The following is a 25,319-nucleotide window of genomic DNA, read 5'->3' on the forward strand; positions in this document are numbered from 1 at the left end:
TGGTTGGTTATCATGTCAAAATTTAGTTTAGTTTAGAGAGACTTTTGCACTCGACATTGTATATAGGTGTTTGCGTTTTATTTTACTTTTTTCATTTTATAATTTTTTTTAAGTAAGACACTGTTTAATTACATCTGACTAAACAGATTTCTTGTGTTGTCCAGCAGTCGATTCAGAATACGAAGAAATTTAGTTTATTATCGCACACACCAAAGAGAACTAGTATATCCTCTTTAGGCAATAGTTTCCCAGTGTTAGTTATAACTAGTAATTCAAGTAGCCTAATAGTGTAGCTCTAGCTATAGTTGCTGTACATAATATAAACTATCAACTGAATTTTAACATGAGACCCATGTCCTTCATCTTTCACTGGGCCTGAGTTCAGTGTTGTCATTTGGAAAAGAGTGGATTTGCTCACTTAGGGTTTCAAAGTTTCTGCCTCAGGCGGAGGAGTCCACATACATTATCTCAGCTTCATGTTCATGTGTAGAGGAAGAGTGGAACAGAAGATTGAAAAATGGTTTGATGCAACTATATGAATTTGGTGAAGAGCAGAAAGCAAAGCTGTGAATTTACAGGTTGATCAGTGTTACTACTGTCACCTTTGCCCACAAGCTGTGGGCATTGACCAAAATAAAAACAATGCAGATGGAAGCAGTAGAAATAAGTTTCTTTCAAAGTGTGTCTGGACTAACCTAAGCGTTGGGGTGAGAAGCTTGCCCATTTGTAAGCGGCTCAGAGTAGAGCTACTGCTCCTCCACATCACAAGTTGAGGTGGCTTGATCATGAGATTAGGACACCTCTAGAATGCCTCATAAATGTGGTGTTTCGGGCATAGCCAAGGACTATTGGCTTTTGTACTTAGACTGCAGCCCCTGCAACTCGACCCCTTGAATTTACCTTTTCCCTTATCCTTTCCAGTTTTAACACATTCGTATGATGTTTTCCAGAAGAAGATTCCATGCTGAACAGCTCATCTCAGAACTCATCTGTCAATGTTGTTTTGTTTGGATCACTGGCCAAGAACTTCAGTCAGTCTGCCAACCAAGGGGTAGGTCTCTGAATTAGGGCTGTGCGCTATGACCAAAATCTCATATCCCGATATAAGAATTCTATCGTCCCGATAACGATATAAATCACAAAAATGTAACATTTTCTGTAAATTCTGTGAATCTCAGGCAGCTCGACTTGTGGAAAGTGTTTCCAGATGCGCGTCATGTAGCTGGAGTCAAGTGTTTTATCCGATGCATGAAACTATACATTTTTAGACATAAGTTGTAACGGCCGCCGTTTTCTTTGTGAGCATTTATTACACAGTGTGCTGCGGGGAAAAGCCTGTTCTAACGTTTGAGTCTAAGGTTTATTTTTTAGCACCTGACGGCTCTTTTTTACTTCTCATCTGTAAATTATCTGCTCTTTCACGTGATTCAGTTTATTTTGAAAAGTCTCAACAGGATCTTGAGCTTTATTGTGAAAGGTTTATGTGGAACATAAACAAGCGGACATGCGATGGTGTTACCGTCGTTGTTGCTAACCGCAACGCATAAAAACAGGCGCTTGTCCGTCCGTAGTGTGGTTATTAGGGATGGGTATTGTTTAGGTTTTATCCGATACCGGTGCCAAACCGGTACTTTTGAAACGGTGCCGGTGCTTAAACGGTGCTCAAACTGGTGCTTAAAGAATGGAGAACACAAAATTGGTCCAAAAACCTCTCATGTTCAGCTGTTTTCCACTTTTTCTTTGGTCATTTTAGCCTTTTTGGCCAGGGTGAAGGGAGTATCTGCCATCAAACAAGAAGACAGCCGCATGTAGCTATGATGATGTTTGCTAGTTCACCTTACATGCATTAATGTAATAACGTGGTTAGCCTACTCAACGTAAATTACACACAAACAACATTAAGCTACTCACGCAGAGAAGAACGGCTGCTGCTGCCATCATCATCAGTCATCATTTCTGCTACACTGGCAGGGCTACGGCTACACCCGCAGTAGATGTGCACGGTGTGAGGTCTCGCAGCAAGCTATCAAATACGGCGCATTTCTCGGCTTTTAAAAAAAACGCTATGCGTCACCAGGTGTTTCATTGGATTTGAGGTGTTACCTCCTGTGCACAGTATCACAATATCAGCTTAAAGCACTTGTTGCAGGCTGCTGAGTTTGCATCTTTTGCTGTGAAGTACAGCCAGACTTTTGACCGCTTCGCCTTGGGCATTTTTAATCTGTAGCTCTGCTCTAAAAGAACGTACGTACCTGGACGGTACTCAGTAAAAAAAAAGCACCGAAATAAAGCACCGAAATGTGCGCTGCTTTTCGGTCTGGTTACTACCGTTTATGTCAGAACCGGTGCCATCATGGCACCGGATACCGGTACCCATCCCTAGTGGTTATATAAAATATAAGAGAAAGAGAGAACTTGAAGAAATCAATATAGCCACTACAGTGACCATCAAAATGATGAAAAAATATTGCCGTAAACAGTTTATTTTGCGACACCACGAAACAAACGATAGTGTAAAATGAAACAATAGACGTTTTTATATCGTCATCCGATACATATCGTTATATCGAACAGCCCTACTCTGAATCTTCAAAAATAAGTCATTTTAGACTTTTGTCTTCACAAAGCATCAGGGCTGAATGAGATGGAGTAATAAATGTTGCATTTTAAAGTTTGTATTATTTACATTGAAAAACTAAGGAGTGGTTTTGTTAGAAACATCTAAAAAAGCCAGCACAGTTCTGGAAAAACATTCTTTGTACAGATGAAATCAAGATCAACCTCTACTAGAAAGGCAAGAAAAAAGTTTGGAGAAGGTGTAGAACAGCTCACGATCCAAAGCAAACCATAAACACAGCGAAGGCAGTGCGATGGTTTGGGCATGTATGGCTGCCAGCGACACTAGTGTTTATTAACCCTTTCATGCATAGCGGTCACTACAGTGGACAGCTATTCAAAGACTGTTTTTATTGTATTTGTGTCAGTGTTGATGGTATACTTGTACATAAACCACTACATTGGACACTGATGTGTCACTCAATACCCTGCCATCCACTGGTCGTTTAATGTTACTATAGATATGTTTCATTGTAATTATTGTTATTTAATCCCTAATAATGGCTAAAGATGAGGTTGTCATAAATCATGCATGAAAGAGTTGATGATGTGACACAGGACAGAAGCAGCTGAATGAATTCTGAGGTGTCTGTCTGACATACTGTCTGCCCAAATTGAGCTAAATGCAGTCAAATTGATGGAGGAGTTTTATTATACAGATGAACAATGACCCAAAACATACAGCCAAAGCAACCCATGAGTTTATTAAAGCAAAGAAGTGGAATATTCTTAAATGGCCAAGTCAGTCACCTGATCCCAACTGAGCATTTCACTTGTTGAAGGCTAAACTTTGGATAGAAAGGCCCAGAAACAAACAGCAACTGAAAGCCACTGCAGTAAAGGCTGGCAGAGCATTAGAAAGGAGGAAACCCAACATCTGGTGATGTCACTGACATGAAGGGATTGTTTTTAAAAAGAAATGCTTTAGTTCCTCACATTTTTGGTGCAATCTTTTTGTCCAACCCACTGAATTAAAGCCGAACCGCAACTGCATCTGAGTTGTTTACCTAAAATTTATTGTGTTAATGTACAAAACCAAAATTAGAAAAAAGGGATCTGTGTCCAAATATTTATCGATCTAACTGTATATTTGCTATTTCCAGTCAGTACTGTTTTGCCAATGTTACAAGTGGCTCTACTTTGCAACAAAATTGGGAGTCCACACAACTAAGTTACGCATTAACTATTTTATTTGCAAAAGGTAGAAACGGGTCATAAATCAGTAAACAGTGGTGAGGTGGTTGCTTGAGGGTCTATCAGACTGGGAGGCTGTTTACCATGTGAGGAGCAGCAAGAGAAAAACATGTCAGTGCTTTATAATGGCCTTTATTATTAGCTCCTGATGACAACCAGTTGGCTAGAAATTCTTCGCTCTGCCCATGAGTCACATAATCTAACAAAATAGATTAGGAGGCTCATCACACCATTTAGAAAAAAATGTTAAAATAATGTTCACATCAAATGTCTTCACGAAGTCTAAGGAACACAGGCCATATCAAATTTTTGACCAAAAAGATTTGGCTTTGGTTTTATTTTAAGAGACTTGAGCTGTTCTAGCTGTTATTAGTGAGTTGTTATTAGTCTTTAGTAAACACTTAAATGCAGGGTTTGGGATTTGCCAATGATTGCCGCAACTGTGAGAGACCAAATGAAACTATCCATAATAATATTTTTTTTGTTATTTCTGAAGTTATTCAACTTATCTATGATGTTACTTTGTAAAAAAAATAATACTTTTATTCATTAAAGACTAACCCCTACAGTAACTACATTTAAGGAATACTGGTAGATGATTGGTTTAGAAACTGCCAACCCTCACTCATCTTTTATCTTGGTCTAATTATTATGATTAATCACTGGCTCTCCCACACATTGTCTTTTGTCCTGTCTTCCTCTTCTCACCCCAACCGGTCGTGGCAGATGGCCGCCCCTCTCTGTGCCTGGTTCTGCCAGATTTTTTTCCCTGTTAAGGGAGTTTTTCCTTCCCACCAATGTTACGGAAGTGGAGGAAGCGCAGTTTTTGTCTTTCCCCATATTTCAAAAGTGCTTCATCTTTTTACTATGACTGTCGCCCGGCATAATTTGCAGATGATAATGGTTTTAGCCGCTGCGATGCTTTCGACCAAAACAGGTGCAACTTGATGACATCATCAACATGCGCTATCACGGTATAGTCAAAATCTCTATCATTGGCCAAATTTATATAGTTTCTATCGTATATCGTTTATATCGCCCACCCCTAATGGAAATTATAATTTTCTTTCATAAAACCTGTTACTTAAATGTCTAATGAGCTGAGGGGCATTCATGTGATTTGTGGATGAATATAACATTATTTCTTTTTTGTTTTGATTAGCTGAATCACTTTGCACATAGAGTATTTGAAGAAATCAGTGGTGAGTTGTGTTTGTGTCTCTGATTGTTTGAAGTAATGGAATCTTATGTTCTAAAAAATACAATAGTATAAAGTATATGTTATCAATGTTATCTTGTGAATTTTATTTTATTGTAATAACAAATATTTGCAAAGAGCAAAGACTTGTCATGTCTCCAGGACATGTCTCCATTTGGTAATATTAGAGACTGGATTTTAACACTTTAAATAGCTTTAAAGAGTAGACTTTAATGGTGAGCTCTGTTCTGTCCTGATTAGTCCCTCATGTTTCAAGTGTAACACTAAAATATCTCAGTTAGCTCCTGTCAGTTTTGCTCCAACTCACTGTGACAGTCTGCTATGATACTGTACTGTATAATATCTGTGACATTTTTGCAGAGTTGAATTTGTTTGTGTCCAGGGCAGAGACATTGAGTACATCAACGATAATCCTCCCCAGCTGCATATCACTATGTTTCTGGTTTCCTCACAGTAGCATTTTCATGGAACTCAAGCTCCCATAAAGCTTGTTAAAGGCAAGAAGTCATCACAGCTTGAGCTGTTGCACTCAGCCATATATCCCAGAGATTTTGTCAGGCTGTGTCTCTGTAACATGATTATTCAGAGTATCTGCTGTCCCCTTGTCAGCCCTGAGGGGAGGCTTTGAAGCCATATTGGGGTAGCTGACATGCCAAACAAAAGACAATCTACACTTTTCACACCAGCTTATCATCTGTGGGATGTGTTGATGTCTTGCTCCCAACACAAAAGTCTCTCAGGGTGCAATATTTGCTGCTCCAATTCTCCCTCTGGAAGAAAAGTTGCATGATTTGTCTCTCAGCTCTCTGGGTTTAAATCCCTGATTTCTCCTGTTGTTGTTTTTTTAATCTTGTGTTTTCTTACAGGATGTAGTGGTGGCCTCTGGCTTCACTGTGGGCAAATCTCCCACAGTTCATAAGGACAATCTGCACCCCTGTAACCTGCTGCTAACAGAAGATGGAGCCTGCATTTATGTAAGGACCACTAACTAATATAATGTATACATTAGCATTAGGCATTAATGGAAAAATTCTGTTTCATATTCACAATTTGACAGTTCTTTGATGCTCCCTGTCTTTAATTTATTCTTCAGAACTTTTTATATATGTTGACTCATATATTTTTGTGTTTAAAAAGCAACACTAATCATCCCTACATCAATTTTCTTAACTACTTGTCAGCTGACTAATTTCATCATAAATAATCAAGATTATAATATTAACTAAAACAGGGGTCGGCAACCTTTCTGATGGCGAGTGCCATTTAAAATTTCCTCAGAGGTCAGTGTGCCATATGATTGCATTAGCAATAAATTTAATAACGCTCTGTATTAACAGTTACACACTATATAGAACAACTTTATATAATTATATTTGTTCACAGATGTTGGCAGCTATCAGCGAATAGTTATCAGCTATTTTGAAACAAAGAAAGACACTTTTTATCCATAACAAAGACTCCATAACAGCAAATGGACTGTAAAACAGAAAATACAAATGCTATTTATGGTCTCCTCACAACAATGATAAGAAAAATAAACTGGGCCAATATGGCATGTTTGTTAATACACTCTGATCTCTGGTCTCCCACTCAGAGACACAGGTCTCCAAGTGTCCAGCATTCTGACGGCTACCTGAGGACACTCTTCATGTGAGAGAGAAAATCTGCTCACACAGATATGTAGAGCCAAATACTGTCAATAATGCCTCTGCAATGTTCTGAAGCCAGTTAAACTTGTCAGGTAGTGATGTCCAGCAGGTGAAAATGCAAGCTCCATGAACACGCACAGCTATGGATTCCAGCTGCTTCAATGTTGCATTAACTGGCATTAACTCAGCCAGTTAATGCGAGACAAACCCAGCTACTCATTAAAGATTTCTGGTTTGATCAGAAAATAAAACATTGGTCCATGCACCTGAAAGTCCCAAAAATGCATTGTGTCTCGAGTCTACGGATGTAGACAGTAAGTTATTTTTAGCCAATTACAAGTTGAATCTGGTACTTGGGGTTGTTAGTTAAGAAGAGGCACAACTAATGTGTCTATGCGAGCTAATTTGCGATGTGCACCGCTGGCGCGGCCATTTATTTTTTGATGCACCTTCTCAGATTAATTCACTGCGTGTCGTGCCCAGGGCTGGACTGGGACAAAAAAACAGCCCAGGCATTTTGACTAAAGACCGGCCCACCAGGTATTAAAGCCATAAAGCCTTTGAATGAAAACAAACGCTGTTGTGACAGTTAGAGCAGGGCAATATGACCAAAAATATTTATCACGATATACATTTGAAAATTTGCGATAACGATATAACTGATGATATAATTGACACTAGACAAAATACTTTACAACTCCACAACTTTATTAGTGCAAAAAACCCCATCAATGTATTTTCACTTAAACAAGCAGCTGTTTTTTTATGTGCATTAAAGTTATTTAAAAATTTAACAGTGCAAATTCCTTGCTGACAGTTTAACCAAAAGGCATTTCCAGTGGAAATTGGCCGATATATCCTCAGCATAACCATGTATAATATCCACAAAACTTAAAAAGAGGTTATACACACACAATACGGTAATATTATGTTGAAGCACAGTACGTATCACTCCGCGAGGCGCCTGCCTAATATAGCCGTAATACTCCGACAATCCATCAAGCGGGTTTGTAGCTTAGCAATTAGCAAAGTCGTACTAAAACATTTGACAGATTTTCGAGCGCCGTGTACGACATAAAATCGTTTCGAGGTCAATAAACACAACCAGAATTCATACATAAGGCACACGGGATTATAAGGGGCACTGTCAATTTTCAGAAAAATCAAAGGATTGATTTTAAGTGTGCCGTATTTTCCAAACAACACGGTAATAACAACGGCCCGGTAGCATGCTCTACCAAAAATAGTGCTTTGTTGTGTATCTGACGGACGAAAGCTAAACCAGTTCCACACCACTGAAGTTGTAGCATTTTTACAAACCAATTCTGGTTCATCCGTTTCATTTAACGACCCTCTTTCGTTCTTCTCATTCTGCGTCGCCGCCATGTGCCTATGTAAACATAGGCACTGCGCATGCACGTTTTACCCATATTCTATTGCGATATTTCATTTTCCTATCGTTGCCCAAAATTACACCGGTATTACCGTGAACGGTATGATATAGCCCAGCCCTAGTGACAGTGATGTACACTGTCTTGTTGGTATATGTATGATTTCTATACATTTTACATCAGATAAAAACTTTGGTTGTAAGATTCAGATAATTATTTAATAACAGACAGACATTTTAAATGAGAATAAGAAAGAAAAGTATTTCTTTGTGCCCACCTCTCCCTGTTAATGCCCTACCTGGCCCCCCTGGCAAAACTTTGCTAGATCCGCCCCTGCACAGTTACCAGCTCTCAGCTACATAAAAAAAAGGATCCTGGTGTTATTTGTCTCTCAGAAACAGTTCATAACTTCCCTTCAACTCATTCAAGTCACCTAAAAGGTAAACCTGTTTCTCCATCACCTGTTCAGCTCTGATGATTCAGTAAGGACATCTACTGGTTTCATCCTCATGTTTCCCTCTCACCACATATCCAAACGACATCATGACCAGCAGCTTTTACAGCTGTGGCTCCAGCAAACATTAGCTGATACTAGAAATTAATATTAAATAAATTCTAACAACAGCTGATCAAGCTTAAACGTGCTGGTGTTAGTTAGCACGACATCCAGCAGTTTCCTCTTTCTCGTGCAAAGTGAGCGATAAACAAACAAGAGAGAAAAGCCGATCAGCTGATCATTAATCAGTTTCATGATTAAAATAGCAACAGGAGAGAGAGGGGGAGAGAATGAGAGAAGAAGAGGCAGCTGTGCAGCAAAGACACAGAAAAACTTGAGGTTACTCTATTCCGTAACCCCCGTTCTCTGATAACATGAGTGAGGTGTCTCACTATGGGGAACGCTCTCTCAGCGTTGTCCCCAGAAGCCTCTATATCATTACTCCAGCCAGTATTGGCTGGCAGTCGTGACGCTTGCGTCAGGGAGGGGCCACCCTCCTCCCTATAAAAGGGTGTGACGCAGCGTCACCCGTCATTCAAGATAAGCTCACCTCTTCCTCGCTTCGTGCAAGGAGGGTGATCTGGTGAGACACCTCACTCATGTTATCAGAGAACGGGGGTTACGCAATAGAGTAACCTCAAGTTCTCTTTCAACCATTCGTTTCGGTGTCTCACTATGGGGATATGCAGACTCCCGTATTGCCAGATAAGCCCATCTGAACGACTGACTGCCAATTTAGGAGGTCTCGTGGGGACCCACACTTAACACAGTGTGGGCTAGAGACGGTGCAGTGACATCCAACCTGTAAAACCTTGCAAAGGTCAAAGGTGAAGCCCAGCTTCACCTTTGACCTTGACATATCTCTTCTATAGAGACACCCCTAAAAAGGGCCCAAGAGGTTGCCATCCCTCTGGCACAATGAGCACGAAGTCCCTCCGGGGAGGGGGCAGACCCGTGCTGGAATAAGCCAATTGGATCGCCTCAACAATCCAGTGGGAAATGCGTTGTTTGCTAACGGGCTTGCCAAGATGTGGTTTAGCCCAGGAAACAAACAGCTGATCCGACCTCCTGAAAGCCTCTCTATATAGGTACATAAAGCCCTAACTGGACAGAGAGCATGTAGGCGCTCCTGTTCAGGGGAGGAGAAAGGAGGAGGGCAAAAAGCTTCCAGCTCCAATGGGGTGCATTGGAGATAAGGATTTTTGGGCACAAAGGCTGGATTTGGCCCGAGTGTGACTCTAGAGTTATCCCGCGTGAATCGGGTGGACTCTTTGTGTATTGACAGCGCATGAATATCACTGACACGCTCCGCAGATGCGAGAGCCAGGAGCAATGCAGTCTTCAAAGACAGGATTTTTATTTCCACCTGTTTTAGTGGTTCAAATGGTGGCTGTGAAACTGCCCCCCAGCACCAGGGATAAATCCCACGTGGGAACGAGAGGTTTAGACACTGGGTGGAGCCGTCGTGCCCCTTTCATGAAACGGCAGACTAGCAGGTGATGGCTCACTGGGCCATCCACGAAGCCCACATGGCAGGCTGAAATGGCTGCTAGATATACTTTAATTGTGGAAAAGGCCTTTCCTTTATCTAACAGTTCTTGGAGAAAGGAGAGAATTGTTGTCACAGAGCACTGAAAGGAGAGAGTGTGAGACTTTCCACACCATTCCTCAAATACCCTCCACTTGTTCTCATACAATGATCTTGTGGAGGGGGCTCTAGCACTCTGAATAGTGGCTATAACACCCTGGGGGAGTCCTGCCGTACTCAGATTCAACCTCTCACGGGCCAAGCCCACAGGGCAAGTTTTTTTCACCCTCGGGGTGAGGGTGAAAAGTCTCCCCCCTGGCTTGGGAGACTAGGTCTCGTCGGAGAGGGAGAGGCCAAGGTTCGCTCCACAAGAGGGGCATAATCTCTGCTAACCAATGGGACCTCATCCACCTTGGGGCGATCAATATCATTGTTAGCCCTCTCTCTCTCACTCTGGTTAGAGTGGGAGAAATTAAGGCCAGCGGAGGGAACGCATAAAGCATAGCATGTGGCCAGTTGTGAGCTAATGCGTCTACCCCTAGCGGAGCCTCCTGGTCCCTCAGGGAGAAATACAGTGGACACTGAGCGTTCTTCCTCGAGGCAAACAGATCGACCTGTGGCTGGCCAAAGCGGGTCCAGATTTGGGTCACCACATGTGGGTGCAGGGTCCAGTCCCCGTTCTGCGGGTTTCCCCTGGACATTAAGTCTGCTCCCAAGTTCAGAGCTCCTGGAATGTGAGTAGCTCTCAGTGACAACAGATTGATGCTGCTCCACATGATCAGTCTGCGAGCCAGCATGTGCAAAGGACGGGAACGTAACCCGCCCTGTCTGTTAATGTATGCCACAACAGTGGTGTTGTCTGTTCTGATCAGAACATGGTGGTTTCTCAACAGGGGAAGGAAGTGTCTCAGTGCTAGAAATGCTGCTAGCAATTCTAGCCAATTTATGTGAGCACCCCTCTGTTGTGAGTCCCAGTTGCCGCTCACTGCTCTGCCCTCGTGAGTGGCACCCCAGCCCGTGAGACTCGCGTCCGTGGTCACCACCTTTCTGGCTGTGACAGCCCCCAGTGACCCCCCCCCCCCCGAGTGAGAAATGTGGGATTTCTCCAACAGTGGAGTGCTGCAGCGCAGTCTGCTGTCACTCTGATATAGCGGTAGGTATGGCGCTTTCGATTCAGTCTCAGTGATGCAACCCATCGCTGAAATTCCCTCATATGCAGTCTGCCTAGTGGGATGACTGCCAGTGAAGACGCCATTAATCCCAGCATCTGCAGGTATTTTCTGAATGGGAGACATCTTCCCAACTGAAAAATGCCGGCATGTGATAGCATTTTTTTTACTCTGTCCACAGAAAGACACGCTCTGTACGAGGCGGCGTTTAGAGCTATTCCTATGAAAGAGATGGCCTGAGCTGGCTGCAGGACACTCTTTTGGTAGTTTATGGTGAAACCCAGAGCCATCAGATGATCCACTGTCAACCTGGTGTGCTCTCTTCCCATTATTTCGGACTCTGATAGCAGCAGCCAATCGTCTATGTATGTTGCTATGCGGATGCCCCACCTCTTCAGTGGGGCTATGGCTGCCTCTGTGCATTTCACAAATACCCGAGGGCTCAGTGAGAGACCAAACGGCAGGACCTGGTACTCGTACATTCTGCCCTGAAACGCAAAGCGCAGGAATTTTCTTTGAGGTGGGTAAATAGTGATGTGAAAGTGCAGCAGAGTGGTGGTCGTCAACGTCCTGAATTTGTATGACCTCAGATGCTGATTCAGAGCCCGTAGGTCCAGTATCGGACGCAGTCCCCCTCCCTTCTTGGGCACGAGAAAATACTTTGAGTAAAAGCCGCATTGGCTCTGCTCCTGGGGTATTTCTCGTACTGCTCCCTTTGATAGCAAGGTAGTTATTTCTTCTTGCAGGATCCTGGCTGATTCGCCTTTTGCAAGAGAGAAAATTACTTTGTGAAAACTGGGAGGGGTGGTTGCGAATTGCAAACGATAGCCTCGCTCTAATGTCCTTACAACCCATTCTGGCGCAGCGAGAGCTCGCCATTTCTCTATTCTTGCTGACAGCGGCCCCAAAGACAGGCACTCCACAGTAGACGGAGCTCTGGCTCCCTCTTGTGGCGGAAACTGGTCCTTCGGGCCAGACCCGACTGCGCATGCGCGGGCGGCCCGCGCTTGACCAGCACCTATGGGGCCGGACACCACTGAGGGAATCAACCCCGGTGGTGTCTGGGTGCGTGGGGGCATTATGTTTTTCAACATACTTTCTGTGTTTTTCACACATTTTTCCCGTGCCCTTGGCGACATGCCTGGATGCAACGGGTGAGTTTTTAATAAACAGTGTGTTTTGTGAGACAGACATGCTTGATTCAGCTGAACAGTGTCTCGCCGTCTCTTTGTTGAAATGCGCTCTGTGGGATCCAACTCGAGTCCCAGGCGCTGAAAGGTGGAGGCAGAACACACTTCTCCGAACGGGCTCCGGAACTGAGCCCTGGAGTGAACTTGGAGCCCGGGCTGGTCCGGCTCCAATCTCCCCGTGGGGGATGTTAGGCAGTCCGCTTCTTCTTGCGGTCCGACTGCTTGGCTGGTGGTGGGGCACCCTGAGCGGCAGCAGGCGGGACGTGTTTCCTGGGCCAGTGGGTCTTAGGGTTTTGCGATCCTAGGGGACCCTGGGCCGCGACCTGCGGGGCTGGGCGGCGAGGAATTTTAAACGTCGGCATGCCGGCTGGACGGCTGGTGACCTGAGTGAACGTGCGGCGACTGGGTGGAGGCGCAGCCTGGGTCTTCCTAGGGAGACACAGCTGCAGGGCCTCTCCCTCTTTCTTTTTCTCCTCACACCGTCTTTGCATGGTGGCAACGGCGGTCCCAAAAAGCCCAGCGGGGTCGATGCTTTCGTCCAGTATGTCACGTTTTTCTCTGTCCGAAAGCCCCGACAAGTTCAGCCATCTTGCCCTCTCCTGTAGGACGATGATGCTGAGGGCTCTGCCCGCCGCTTGTACTGCTGCTCTAGTGAGGTGGAGACACTGGTCCGTAACTACGCCCAGCTCTTCCCACAGCTCGCTAGCATCCGGGTTCGCAGCAGCCTGGTCCTGGAGCTCCGCCGAGTAGGCTAGCAGGAGCGATGAGGCGTTCAATGCCCTCGCGGTGGTGGCAACCGATTTATACGCCTTGTCAGCCAGGGAGGACTGCAGGCATTCGGCCTTGGAGGGCAGGGACGGACCAGATGACATGGAAAGTTTCTGGTTTGGGTGGAGATGAGAAGCCACCAGATTCTCCACTGTGGGAATTTGGTAGATGCCCTTCTCTTTCATTCCAGCGCAGTCAAACGCCGCCGCTCCCTGCACGGGGTTGGGTGACGAAAATGGCTTTGCCCAGCAGCGTGTGACCTCGTCCACGCATTCGGGGAAAAGCGGCAGTACCTGCTTAGTAGTGCGCTTTGCTACGGGGAGCCTTTTACCCTCGTATCGTGAGGTGGAGGTCTCCGTTGTCACCGCGGGCCATGGGATTGCCAGCTTTTCAGCTGCCCGTTTTGCAACGTCAAATAGCTCCATGCCGCGGGACTGTGGACTTAGGGTTATCACAATCGGCTCCTTGTGTCGCAGAATTCCGACCAGAGGAGGCAAAGAAAACGTCGTCATCCTCGTCCGAGACGAGATGTTCCGACGCTCCCTCAGAGGATTCGCTGAGTAGCTCGTCATTAGCCTCGAGAGAAACAAACATAGCTTCGCAGCTGACCTCGGCATCATCCACCAGCGGGAGGACGATATCTCGTCGCCCCAGCTGGTGCCTGGTGTGGCGGACTCAGTGTGCTCCATCGGTGGGCCGACTGGAGACAGCATTGGGTCCTTCCTCGACAGGCTAGCCTGGCGGGCTAGCCTTCAGCGAAGGCTTTTTTGGGTGAAGCGAGCGCAGTGTTCGCATATACCCGGTGTGGAAATAGCTGCTTGGGCGTGTTGCAGCCCGAGGCACATCACACACGTGTCATGTGTATCTGAACCTGAGATTTTGCAACCGCAGGGGCAAATTCTGGGCAGCGGTTTGCAGTCTGCCATATTAAGGAAGCTTGGTGTAGCTAGCTTGGAATGGCTGGACGGCTAACGCTGATCTTTTTTTTTTTTTTTTCTTTTCTTCTCTCGGTCGGGTAGCTATGGTGAGCTAGTATGACCTAGCTAGTGTGGTGGCTAGCGCTTGTGCTACTTGGCTTGGTGACCGTGTGTAGCAAAGACAGTTAGCTTGGTCAGCTAACTGTTGTGCTAGATGCGTGGTGGCAGCTAGCACACTCTCCGACCTGGCTCTGTGGTGAAGAGCAGGCGACTCGAAATGCGAGCCGTGCTAGCGCCCGGTGACCAAGGTGTTAGCTTGCTCGTGTGGACAGTTAAGCTAGCACTCACGTTCACAGTCAGGAGAGATGAGGTTTCTAAGAAGCGAGAAGAGGAAATTGAATGACGGGTGACGCTGCGTCACACCCTTTTATAGGGAGGAGGGTGGCCCCTCCCTGACGCAAGCGTCACGACTGCCAGCCAATACTGGCTGGAGTAATGATATAGAGGCTTCTGAGGACAACGCTGAGAGAGCGTTCCCCATAGTGAGACACCGAAACGAATGTTTGAAAGAGAACTCCAGCTTTGTGTCTTTTTCATTCTAGCTGAAGTCCGGGACAAACTGCGTCCCCTCTCAGCTCAACACGAAACGCGTAATATTTCCTCTAAATACGAGAGGATTCTGTCTTTTTACGGGACGGTTGGCAACTCTACTAACTAACCTTATGAATAAAATAAAGTTCAACATCAGTAACATCAAAGCACCCACCCAGCTGTATAGAAACTCCGTCATGCTAGCTAGTACGCAGTACATGTTATTGTAACTGACTGTAAAAAGTCAGAACAACGAAAATAAACTCCACCTAAACTTGGTTTATATCTGACCCAGATAGACTGCAGGTCATAACTTCCTACCTGAAGTTCAGTTCACCTGACACTCTGACCGGCAGCCGCCTCGGGGCTCTCCTCCTCCTGCCTCCCCTCTCCCTCAGCCACCTTCTGGCCTCCACCACTTGCTAATGTTACTGAATCTGTGGAAGCTCCGCCATAGCCCCCACCAAACAACAGAGTTATTTTTACACACCGGCCAGCATCTGGCCAATCCACCACCTTTCATTGTTTATACCATTACAAAAAAAATAAAAAATCATCGGCCCTCTGAGCAAATGGCCAGTCTAGCTATGGTCGTGCCAACAGTTAACCCTAGGGTTGCCGACCCCTGCTGTAGATTCAGTGATCACTCCTGGTTGGAGTGCTGCATGGCTAATATTTCCTAATATTTGTTAATGAGCAATTCAGGGCTATGCAGAACAAAGTGAGCATCAAGCTCCTTGCTAAATCCTGCACTTGATGGTGACTTGTGCAGTTACCTTGAAGTCGGCCTCTAGTGTTGTTCTTCACATCCCCAATTAATTTCTTGTACAGCCCTAAGCATTCCAGGATCCACATGTGAGTCATTGAGTCATAAGCCTTTTTGTAATCAATCCAGGCAGTGCACAGATTGGTCAGTATGGTCTTACAGTCTCGATTGACTGCTCTGTCTACCAGTATCTGGTGTGTCTAGCAATTCCTTTCTGGGCCCCTCATGTACTGAATCATGTGCCTGTTCATTTCAGCCACTATGACGCCGGGACTGGCTGGATGGGATGGTTTCTTCTGGGGATCATAACTGTCTGGCTTTCAGTTAGCCATTCCGGTTGCATCTCGTCCATTAGCTGGTTCATATGTGCTGCCAGGCATTCATCAAGTGCAGTTAGCTTATTTAACCAATAGATGTCTTTACCAACTGTCACTGCTGTCTTCCTCTGTGTCATGTGGGAATCTCTAAGCTCCTGCATTCATGCACAACAAACAAAAATGATACCACAGCACACCATGTGCCAGCAACCTTGAGCAAAGAAGTCAGATAGATGTAAATAAACCTTTTTTCGATAACTCTCCCTCTACCATATATCAATCTCCTTTTATCACATGGCCACGTACAATGCCTACGTGCCATTTTAATTTCACCTACTGATTAAAAGATGTCAAAAAATATATCTTAACCTTTGCAGTAACCATTATTACCTAAATTTACTTCAACCACTCTACAAGGTCAAGAGCACTTCCTAAGAGCATAGAAAAACACTATGTTTAAATAAAAACTACTATTAAGATCATATAACTCCCGCTGGGGGAGAAGACAACCAGTGAGACCACATACAGAGTATTTTTGCTTGCCGAGTCTCACTTTTGTTTGGTCTCCAAAGACCTGAATATTTAGCAGCGTGAGATAGAAGAAACAACTCTAAGTACTCGGAAGATGTCAGTGTTTTCTTATTGCTACATGACAGTTTAAAAGAATTTACCACAGTTAGTGTTTGGGAAAAGGTGTAGCGAGAAACGAGAGGGTGACTAAAGCTGGAAGAGTGAGGGAAATCACCAGAGGACAGAAGGACAACGAAACAACGAAAATAAACTCCACCTCAACTTGGTTTATATCTGACCCAGATAGACTGCAGGTCATAACTTCTTACCTGAAGTTCAGTTCACCTGACGCTCGGACCGGCGGCCGCCTCGGGTCTCTCCTCGTCCTTCCTCCGATCTCCCTCATCCACCTGCTGGCCTCCACCACTTGTTAATTTTACTGAATCTGTGGAAGCTCCGCGATGCCACCACCAAACAACTGAGTTATTTTTACACACCGGCCACCATCTGGCCAATCCAACACCTTTTATTGTTTATACCGTTACAAAAAAAAAATCATTGGGCCACCGAGCAAATGCCCAGTATGCCCAATGGCCAGTCCAGCTATGGTCATGCAATTTGTTAAGCCTTCACGTGCCAACTGTGGCACGCGTGCCTAGGGTTGCCGACCCCTGAACTAAAACATTACATTTGCTGTTATTAATAAGTAACATTTAATCACACATGCTTTACTAATGTGACTACTACTTTTCTGCATGTCCTCCTACAGTCCAAAGATATGCATGTGAGGTTACCTGGTGACTCTAAATTTGCCGTATATCTTAATGCTGTTGCATTGCAAATCACATTGCATTGTGTCTGCCAAGAAGATGTACAGGAAACTTTATAGAGGTCATATAAAGTCATGTTAACAGTTCATTAAAATCCATTTTGATGACGTCCAACAAGGTCTTCAAAATCATCTTAAACATTTATTAGTCAAAAATTGACAAAATGCCTTATAACGTAGGGGGGAAAAAAACACTAAAGCACCTCACCTCTATCTCCTGTCTCCTTTTAGGTGTTGCGTCCAGTGCTTTCTAACCCCAGATCCCCACCAGCCAACAAAAGGAGATCCCCAGTCTCTGCTGAGGTCAGAATGAGTATCCTGTTTAGTTATAGAGATTGCTGGAGTTTGTCTTGGAGGTCTTGTAGCTGTCAGAATGCTTTATGTCATTTAAGGGCTGTCCTAAAGTCACCTTCCGTGAATTGGGATGTCACCAGACTTTTGTGTCTGCCTATTTGTCATTGTTTAACAGCTTCTTTAAGCCTTTAAAAATCCAGCTTTGAATAACTGCTTGCTAGGGATTGGAAGTGAACCGGGTCTTGCAGAAAACCGGTTCTCAGTATTCCAATTCCTTGAAATTCTTGGTCAGTTAATGAGAACACAATGACAATTGATAAGTGAATCAATAAGGAATCGATCAGTGATATCTGTAATGGAATTGAAATTGCTAAACTTGTGTCAGTTCCAATCCTTAAAGCTTGCTATTGCTGTTTTCACAAATGGCTTAAAACATGTACAAATCAGCAGATGATAATAATAAGTATATTTTTAGCTAAAGCCAAAATGCTTAAAAAAAACCCCTCAAATTACATGGTTAATTGTCTAATTGTTTAATTGTCTAAATGACAATATTCAGAAGCCTTAAAATCTAAAGCTGATTTCATACAGAAATTCTGGATTTTTGGCGGATGATTCTTGGCATCTTAGGCCAGCGGTCCCCAACCCCCGGGCCTCGGACTGGTACCGGTCCGTGAGTCGTTTGGTACCGGGCCACGAGAGTTGAGGCTCAGGTGTGAAATGTATGGTTTTCAGGGTTTTTATCGGTTTTCAGCGTTATTTTGTTATCGTTTTTATTGTTAACTCGGTTTTCCTGGGTCTTTTCACGTGTGTTATGAATAAATTTGTTTTATTTAGTTTTTAGTTTTATTTTGTTGTATTTATCCGCAACACGTTAAAGGCCGGTCCGTGAAAATACTGTCGGGCATAAACCGGTCCGTGGCGCAAAAAAGGTTGGGGACCGCTGTCTTAAGCCGTCCCCTCTGTTCAACGATGGCTGTTCACAGGGACTGCTTCACAGTGACTGCTTCTGGGACTTGCTCAGTTGTCTTCAGTCATAATACAAAAGATTAAAGGAGCACAAGGAAGATGTCAGAAATGAACAGATACTTGTTTTTGTATAATTGTAGGTAGTAGCATTTAACACCTCAAATACAGGACATGTATTAAGTTGCAGAATTGATCAGTGTAGAACTGACATGATGTTAACATGCTCATATTGGTGTTTTAACACAGTTTTGCTTCTCCTCAGCTTTCTTCAGCCAAGGCTCCAAAGTACACATATGCCAAACTGGACAGCTTGAAAGCTGGATCTGTTGTCAATGTGTATGGTGTAGTGGTGTTCTTCAAACAGCCTTTTAAGAGCCGTGGTACAGGTCAGTAAAGAACCCATATCAGAGTTTAGTTGGACTTTTAACCAGAAGATAAGGTGGATAAAGCTGTGCTAGTTGCTACTTAAGTAGTTTCACTCAGCAGGCTATTTGTTTCCTTAGTAGCCTTCGTCAAAAAATGCATTTGTCTTCTATCGATGTTTGTGGCAATGTCTGGCATTAAAAACAGAAGCTCTTCATCTCCCCAACCATGTGATCTGCAGCTCAGAAACAGGTTTGCTGTCCTGTATGTACTTATTCACTCTAACCTGTCTATGAAGCCCTCTGAGCATCCACTTTTGCGTCTCTCTCAAAGAATTATTTAAACATTAAAAAAGAACCCCCTCAGATCTTGAGCCCCTGGCATCCCATTGTAAACTTCAGGTAAAGAATTTTGGCGTCATGGTTTTTCTTTATTAATTCACTGTAACTTTAAGATGGATCAAACTATGTTAAATTCAACTTTTAAATTCATGCCTTTATTATATCCAAACTATACTTTTGCAGTCAGTTATAGACTAAATATAACACTGATGGAGGACATTTTTCTGCAAAATAATTATTTTTACTTTTGATACTATATGCAAAATTTTCAAATAATACAATTTTATGTGTACTAAAGTGTTTTCATAGTTCTTTATTACTCCCATTTCTAAAGAAAGTCTCTTATGTAGCATGTATAGAGGCTTGCTTATTTACAGGTGAGTGAAATCAATACTCGTGGTTTGAGTATTGGCATGATTTAAGCACAAAGGAATTCACAAAAAGATTGAGTGAAGGAATAAAGCACACAAAATCAAATTAAGTTATTTTTATTGCTATTCTTGGCAGTGATTATTCCCATGCTGACACTGTTGAAAGACAGCCAAGAGGCCATCGAATATAGTTAAAAATGACAATAAAGGTTTTCACGTGCAACAAAAGTTTAGAGAAATAAACATTTTATTTTTAACCAATTGGATGGAAAGCAGGGGCTGAAGCCTCCTCTCCAACAGAGAGTTGGGGAATGGCTGCAATCACAGCATTGTAAGATGGTAAAAAATGTACCCTTAGACCCCTCCTCGATTCAGAGATGGTCTTTCCCTGTACTTTACCCTCTATGAATGGTACTCATGACCATTGATCAATAGGGTTTGATCAGTGGTTGTTGATCAGTGATCATTAGAATTTGCGTATTAATGATCAGGGAACTGACCTCCCAGCCCATTGTTCATCAGTGGGCTGGTTTCAGTCATTGTAAAATGTACTGTTTATAAGATTGGGGAAACCTGCAGTCAGCTGACACTGAAAAAGTCACTTGAATGAGTGACGAAACGTTTCTCCTACTGAAAACACTACGTCCAGATGAACAGAATCAACCTTTTCGGGCTTCTGTTTAATAGTTTCCCTTCCTACTCACAGTCATTCAGCCAGTCTGATTTCCCAGTTATTTGGGACAATCTGTTGGGGAACAGGTAACAGTAGCTAAACTACTTTCGCTTGCTGGCTAGCTACAGGATTTTCACAGGTGTCGAGCTGTGTCTTCAGTTCACTGAGCTTGGCCTTCAAAGCTAAAGCCAGGTTGCATTAGAAGTATCATTACCAAAAAATCCCAAGGAATAGCTTAACATTTGACCCACTGAGGAGGAAGGTACAGGAGGGACAGGTGAAGAAGACAAGTGTTTTGGTGCTTACTGTCCTAGTCTCTGAAACAGTTGAATTGTTTTTATGGTAGACTAGACACTTTTTTCTGATATCATAAAGTTCTGTTTTCACAGATTTCTGCTCTAGCCTGAAGATTACTGACCACTCTAATGAAAAGATTGGCTGCACCATCTTCTGTGAGAAACTGGAGGACCATCCCAAAATCTTTCAGAATGGAGACATTGTTCGCATGCACAGAGTTAAGGTGCAAGACTGCAGAGTGCTTTTAGTGTGTTTAGTATCTATAATTTGCCCTACTGATTTGTAAATTTTCAGGTGAGAACTAAATATTGCAAAATCACCTCTATTAATAAATAGTAATATTAATGTATTGATGAATAATCTTTATTCATGAGAAATGTAATAACTAATTCTACACCTGTCTACACAGGCTCAAGTTTTCAACAAGTCCATCACGCTGGTCAACACCTTTGGTTTTTCTGTGGTGACATTTGATGGGGTGAAAGGTGCACCGGTTGAACCGCGAACATCCAGCCGTTCATTCCACTTTGACCAAGACGACCAGCGGACGGTGGAGGAGCTACGATCCTGGGCTGCCACTCAGGATCTCTTCGCCTCAGTTACCAGCACAGTCCCGCTGTCTGCTGTTCAGCCCAAAGCTTACTTTGACCTGACCTGCCAGCTCCTGGCCAAGGCCCCTGTTGATACCACCTGCACCTTGTTGAGGGTAAGAAGAAAAGCACTTTTCAATGCCATGTGAATGTTTTTGAAAGAATTTGTTAACCTTTGTTTTCCACGTGGATTAACATCCGTAATCTTGTGGCTTCAACTGGGAAGAGATCTCATGTGTTTTGTTTTGGTACTGATGTGTTTTACTTTACACCTCAGGTTTGAGAACAGAAGCTACGCTGTAAGTGGCGACTGGTTTCCTGCCAGTGATGGGGGAGATAAATTTGAATAGGATTTGGCAGTAAACGCCAGGCTCTTGCCAGTCAGCTCTCACCCACTTCTAGAGTCTGTTGTTATGCAACAACACATACAATCAGGAAAATATGTTTTTCAAATTATAGCAGGCTATTTGATAAAGAAAAGAAAACCTCATCAAAAAGAAGATCAAAACTGTCAGTGGAAAGTGGTGATTCACTCAGACACCAAAAGTGACAATTGGTGGAAGAATACTTGCATCCTTGTAGTCTTGGGATCATGTGTTGGTGCCACCTGACCAGAACCTTCAAATCCAGAACCTTAATGTTGTAAGAGGCCAGTGACAACTCACCATGCATAATCTTTCTCTGGTCCATTTAGTAATGTCTGTTTTCAAATAGCTTTTCGGGCTTTGTGATTCTTTCATGATTCTATTCCAATACAGCGTGACATTGCTTCTGCTTTTTAGGCACCATGTTTGTATTCAGGCATAGAGCTTTTTGTGACTGTACGGGCTGCAAACTGCTGCAAAATTAGAGTGACAGATGACTAGATGAGCATCACCTGCACGTTTCTGTGCTTTTATCAGGTCAAAAATGTGTGTCGTGCTCATTACCTATATCATGTTTTTTTATTTTCCCAGGTGTGGGATGGGACCAGGTGTCCTCACACTCTGCTGAAGGTAACTGTTGAGCCACATGTCACAGAGGGACAGTTGTCCTTCTCCAAGGAGAGGGAGAACCTCATTGCCGATGTCCTCGTCTATGACAACCATGTGGAAGTGGCTAGAAAACTGAAGGTCAGAGATTATAGATAATCCTAGAGCTAAATCTTGTGATTACCCTCAGAAATCACATTCTTCCTTACCTTTACTAATTTACTTTTTGCATATATGGTACGGAAGCCTGTGTGAATAAAAACAAACAAACATATTTTGCAAAGTACACTTGGGTACTGTTATAACTGCAGGTAGCTGATTATTAAATATTTCATTGGCATTACGCTTTCTTTGGTGTCACACAAGGCAATCATTTGACTGCCCCATAAACAGCCCTTATTCTTCTCAAAGAAGCAATTAAAGTAATTGAAAGTAGAAAAAACTGAACGTGTAAATTTATACAATGAAGCCAGAAGGAGGAGCTGCTGAGAGAAACCAGGGGACACGGGTGGTATTAGATGTGTCAGAAGGCCACAATGGCTGCAGGACTACTAGAGCCTTGTTACTTCCCGGATTGATTATTGTAATTCACTTCTTTTTGGTCTTACTCAAAAATCCACCCACAAGCTCCAACGCGTCCAGAACTCTGCTGCCCGTATCATCACCAGGACCCCTTCTGCCCACCACATCACTCCTGTCCTGTCTGCAGCAGCTTCATTGGCTCCCGGTCAAATATCGCATCAATTTCAAAATACTCTTGTACACATTTAAGGCTATTCATCATCTCTCTCCTCCATATCTCTTTGACCTGGTTAAGATCACCGCCCCATCTCGTTGTCTCAGATCTTCTTCTTCCCTTTCACTCTCCGTCCCTTCCCCCCGTCTTGCAACCATGGGGAGCCGGGCTTTCAGCTGCTCTGCTCCACGACTCTGGAATTCCCTACCTCCTGATTTAAGAAACATCTCTTCCTTCTCTCTCTTTAAGTCCAAACTCAAAACCCACTTGTTCAAAATAGCTTATCCCACATAACCTTTCCACTCTCCTATTTTATTTGTTTATGTCTTATGCTTTTATGATTCTCTAAACTTCTTGCTTTTATGTTGCTTTTAAGTGTACAGCGACCTTGAGTGTTTTGAAAGGCGCTTTCAAATAAAATGTATTATTACTTACTTCATACAAACTGGGACAGTAGCTTCTCAAAACAAAGCTGACAATGGTTGGTACATGTAATAATGTTAATAAAGACACAGTCTCAATTCATTTTTCCTACGATAAGCCAGATAAGCTTCAGTATATGCTTATCAGCATTCACAGTATTGTTATTCAAATCTTTACTATTATAATATTTTATTATCTATTTTGTATGTTTTTTGTCGTCTATCTCCTTCAACACCGTTCAACACTGAAAAACCATTCAACCACCGTTAGATTCCTGTTCTTTTGGACATTACTGCTCCTTTTTTACTCATTTTTAACTTTTATATTTTTTAAATTATTCAGCTTTATTCAACAAAAATTTATAAAGTATTTCACTGGGGAGACCCTTCAAATCCTCATTGAACTTACCCATCTTTCAACTCTAACTACTTCCACATACGTTGACCTAGAGCCACCATTCAAACTTTAAAACGAAGCCAAGACATTCAACTAATTAACTTTATTCTTTTTAATATCTTTTATACTTTTTCTTCCATTCCAGTGTAAGTTTCATGGTTTTTTTCCACCTGCTTCAGAGTTTATAATGGGTGTGTATGGGACAGAAAGTTGGAGGTTAGAGTGAGACAGGTCAACTGTTAGAGTGGGAGCAGGGGAAACATTTATCTTAAAATCTTCTCTTTAAACTGCTGCTGTGTCCAGAGTGTTCGGGCTACGGCCATTATTTTACCCTCAAAACATAGCCATCGTTGCACACTTTCATCCAGTGTTATTATTATTGTAGTATATGTTATGGTTCTTTCATGAATGCCACCAATGCACAGCCTCCTCCATGCAACTCTTCCATAGAGTCCAATGTTAAGATGGCTCCCAAAATTGAGCACAAAATTCAGAAAACTGAGAATTTTGTAGACGGGATATGGCTGGCGCTCAATTTTGTCAGTACGATTTGTAGTTTTCTTTTAGGAAGCTTGTTCAGGGTCACTTTTCTGTTTATTTAAACTAGCAGAAGAGTGGTGCGTATCTGTCTCTCTCTCTGTGTGTGTGTGTGTGTGTGTGTGTGTGTGTGTGTGTGTGTGTGGTGCCACTGGTTGGAGTCTCTATAACAGGGGTCGGCAACCTTTCTGATGACGAGTGCCATCTAAAATCAGCGAATAGTTATCAGCTATTTTGAAACAAAAAAGACACTTTTTATCCATAACAAGAACTCCATAACAGCAAATCAGCTGTACAACAGAAAATACAAATGCTATTTATCGTCTCCTCACAACAATGATAAGAAAAATAAACTGGGCCAATATGGCATGTTTGTTAATACAGGGATACACATGTTAATGTGATCTCTGGTCTAACACTGAGAGACACAGGTCTCCCAAGTGTCCAGCATTCAGACGGCTACCTGAGGACTCATGTGAGAGAAAATCTGCTCACACAGATATGTAGAGCCAAATACTGCCAATAATGCCTCTGCAATGTTCTGAAGATAGTTAAACTTGTCAGGTAGTGATGTCCAGCAGGTGAAAATGCAACCTCCATGAACACGCACATCTATGGATTCCAGCTGCTTTGATGTTGCATTAACTGGCATTAACTCAGCCAGTTAATGCGAGACAAACCCAGCTGCAGATTAAAGCTTTCTGGTTTGATCAGAAAATAAAACATTGGTCCACACACCTGAAAGTCCCAAAAACGCCTTGTGAATTATGTCTCGAGTCTACGGATGTATCTGTGTATTTCCGTGGTGCTGATTCTGCGCTGAGCAGACAGCTCCTGCAGCTTTTGAAGTGTCGGAATGTGGAATGCGAGCTGATTTGCGATGTGCACCGCTGGCACGGCCATTTATTTTTTTAATGCACCTTCTCAGATTAATTCACTGCGAGTCATGCCCAGGGCTGGACTGGGACAAAAACTTGGCCCGGGCATTTTGACTAGAGACCGGCCCACCAGGTATTAAAGCCATAAAGCCTTTGACTGAAAACAAACGCTGTTGTGACCGTGATGTACGCTGTCTTGTTGGTATATGTATGATTTCTATACATTTTACGTCAGATAAAAACTTTGGTTGTAAGATTCAGATAATTATTTAATAACAGCCAGACATTTTAAATGAGAATAAGAATGTATTTCTCTGTGCCCCCCTCTCC

The 25,319-nt window shown here is 43.2% G+C and overlaps 2 protein-coding genes across 3 annotated transcripts in view; one reads left to right on the forward strand and one right to left on the reverse strand.

The window, feature by feature from the left end:
* pot1 (protection of telomeres 1 homolog) overlaps positions 1 to 25,319 on the forward strand; it is a 72,393-nt gene that overhangs the window by 20,234 nt on the left and 26,840 nt on the right. Inside the window, exons 4-10 of one of the 2 annotated variants that reach the window (XM_087843352.1) lie at positions 951 to 1,051; positions 5,896 to 6,003; positions 17,382 to 17,453; positions 18,676 to 18,799; positions 20,551 to 20,681; positions 20,868 to 21,164; positions 22,005 to 22,160. In XM_087843352.1, the coding sequence (XP_087699478.1) occupies positions 951 to 1,051; positions 5,896 to 6,003; positions 17,382 to 17,453; positions 18,676 to 18,799; positions 20,551 to 20,681; positions 20,868 to 21,164; positions 22,005 to 22,160 (989 nt within the window). The remainder of the gene's footprint in view (positions 1 to 950; positions 1,052 to 5,895; positions 6,004 to 17,381; positions 17,454 to 18,675; positions 18,800 to 20,550; positions 20,682 to 20,867; positions 21,165 to 22,004; positions 22,161 to 25,319) is intronic. The other variant, XM_087843353.1, reaches the window with a different exon arrangement.
* Positions 12,641 to 13,933, reverse strand: LOC148102027 (uncharacterized). The gene has a single exon (XM_087844336.1). It carries the CDS (start codon positions 13,931 to 13,933, stop codon positions 12,641 to 12,643), a length of 1,293 nt encoding a protein of 430 aa, XP_087700462.1.

Source organism: Neolamprologus brichardi, chromosome 7 (genome assembly GCF_056152115.1).
Source record: "Neolamprologus brichardi isolate AB-2024 chromosome 7, ASM5615211v1, whole genome shotgun sequence".
Classification (NCBI taxonomy): Eukaryota; Metazoa; Chordata; class Actinopteri; order Cichliformes; family Cichlidae; genus Neolamprologus; species Neolamprologus brichardi.

Coding starts and splice junctions, on each gene's coding strand:
- LOC148102027 (XM_087844336.1), bottom strand. CDS start 13,933: ATGCTGTCTCCAGTCGGCCCACCGATGGAGCACACTGAGTCCGCCACA.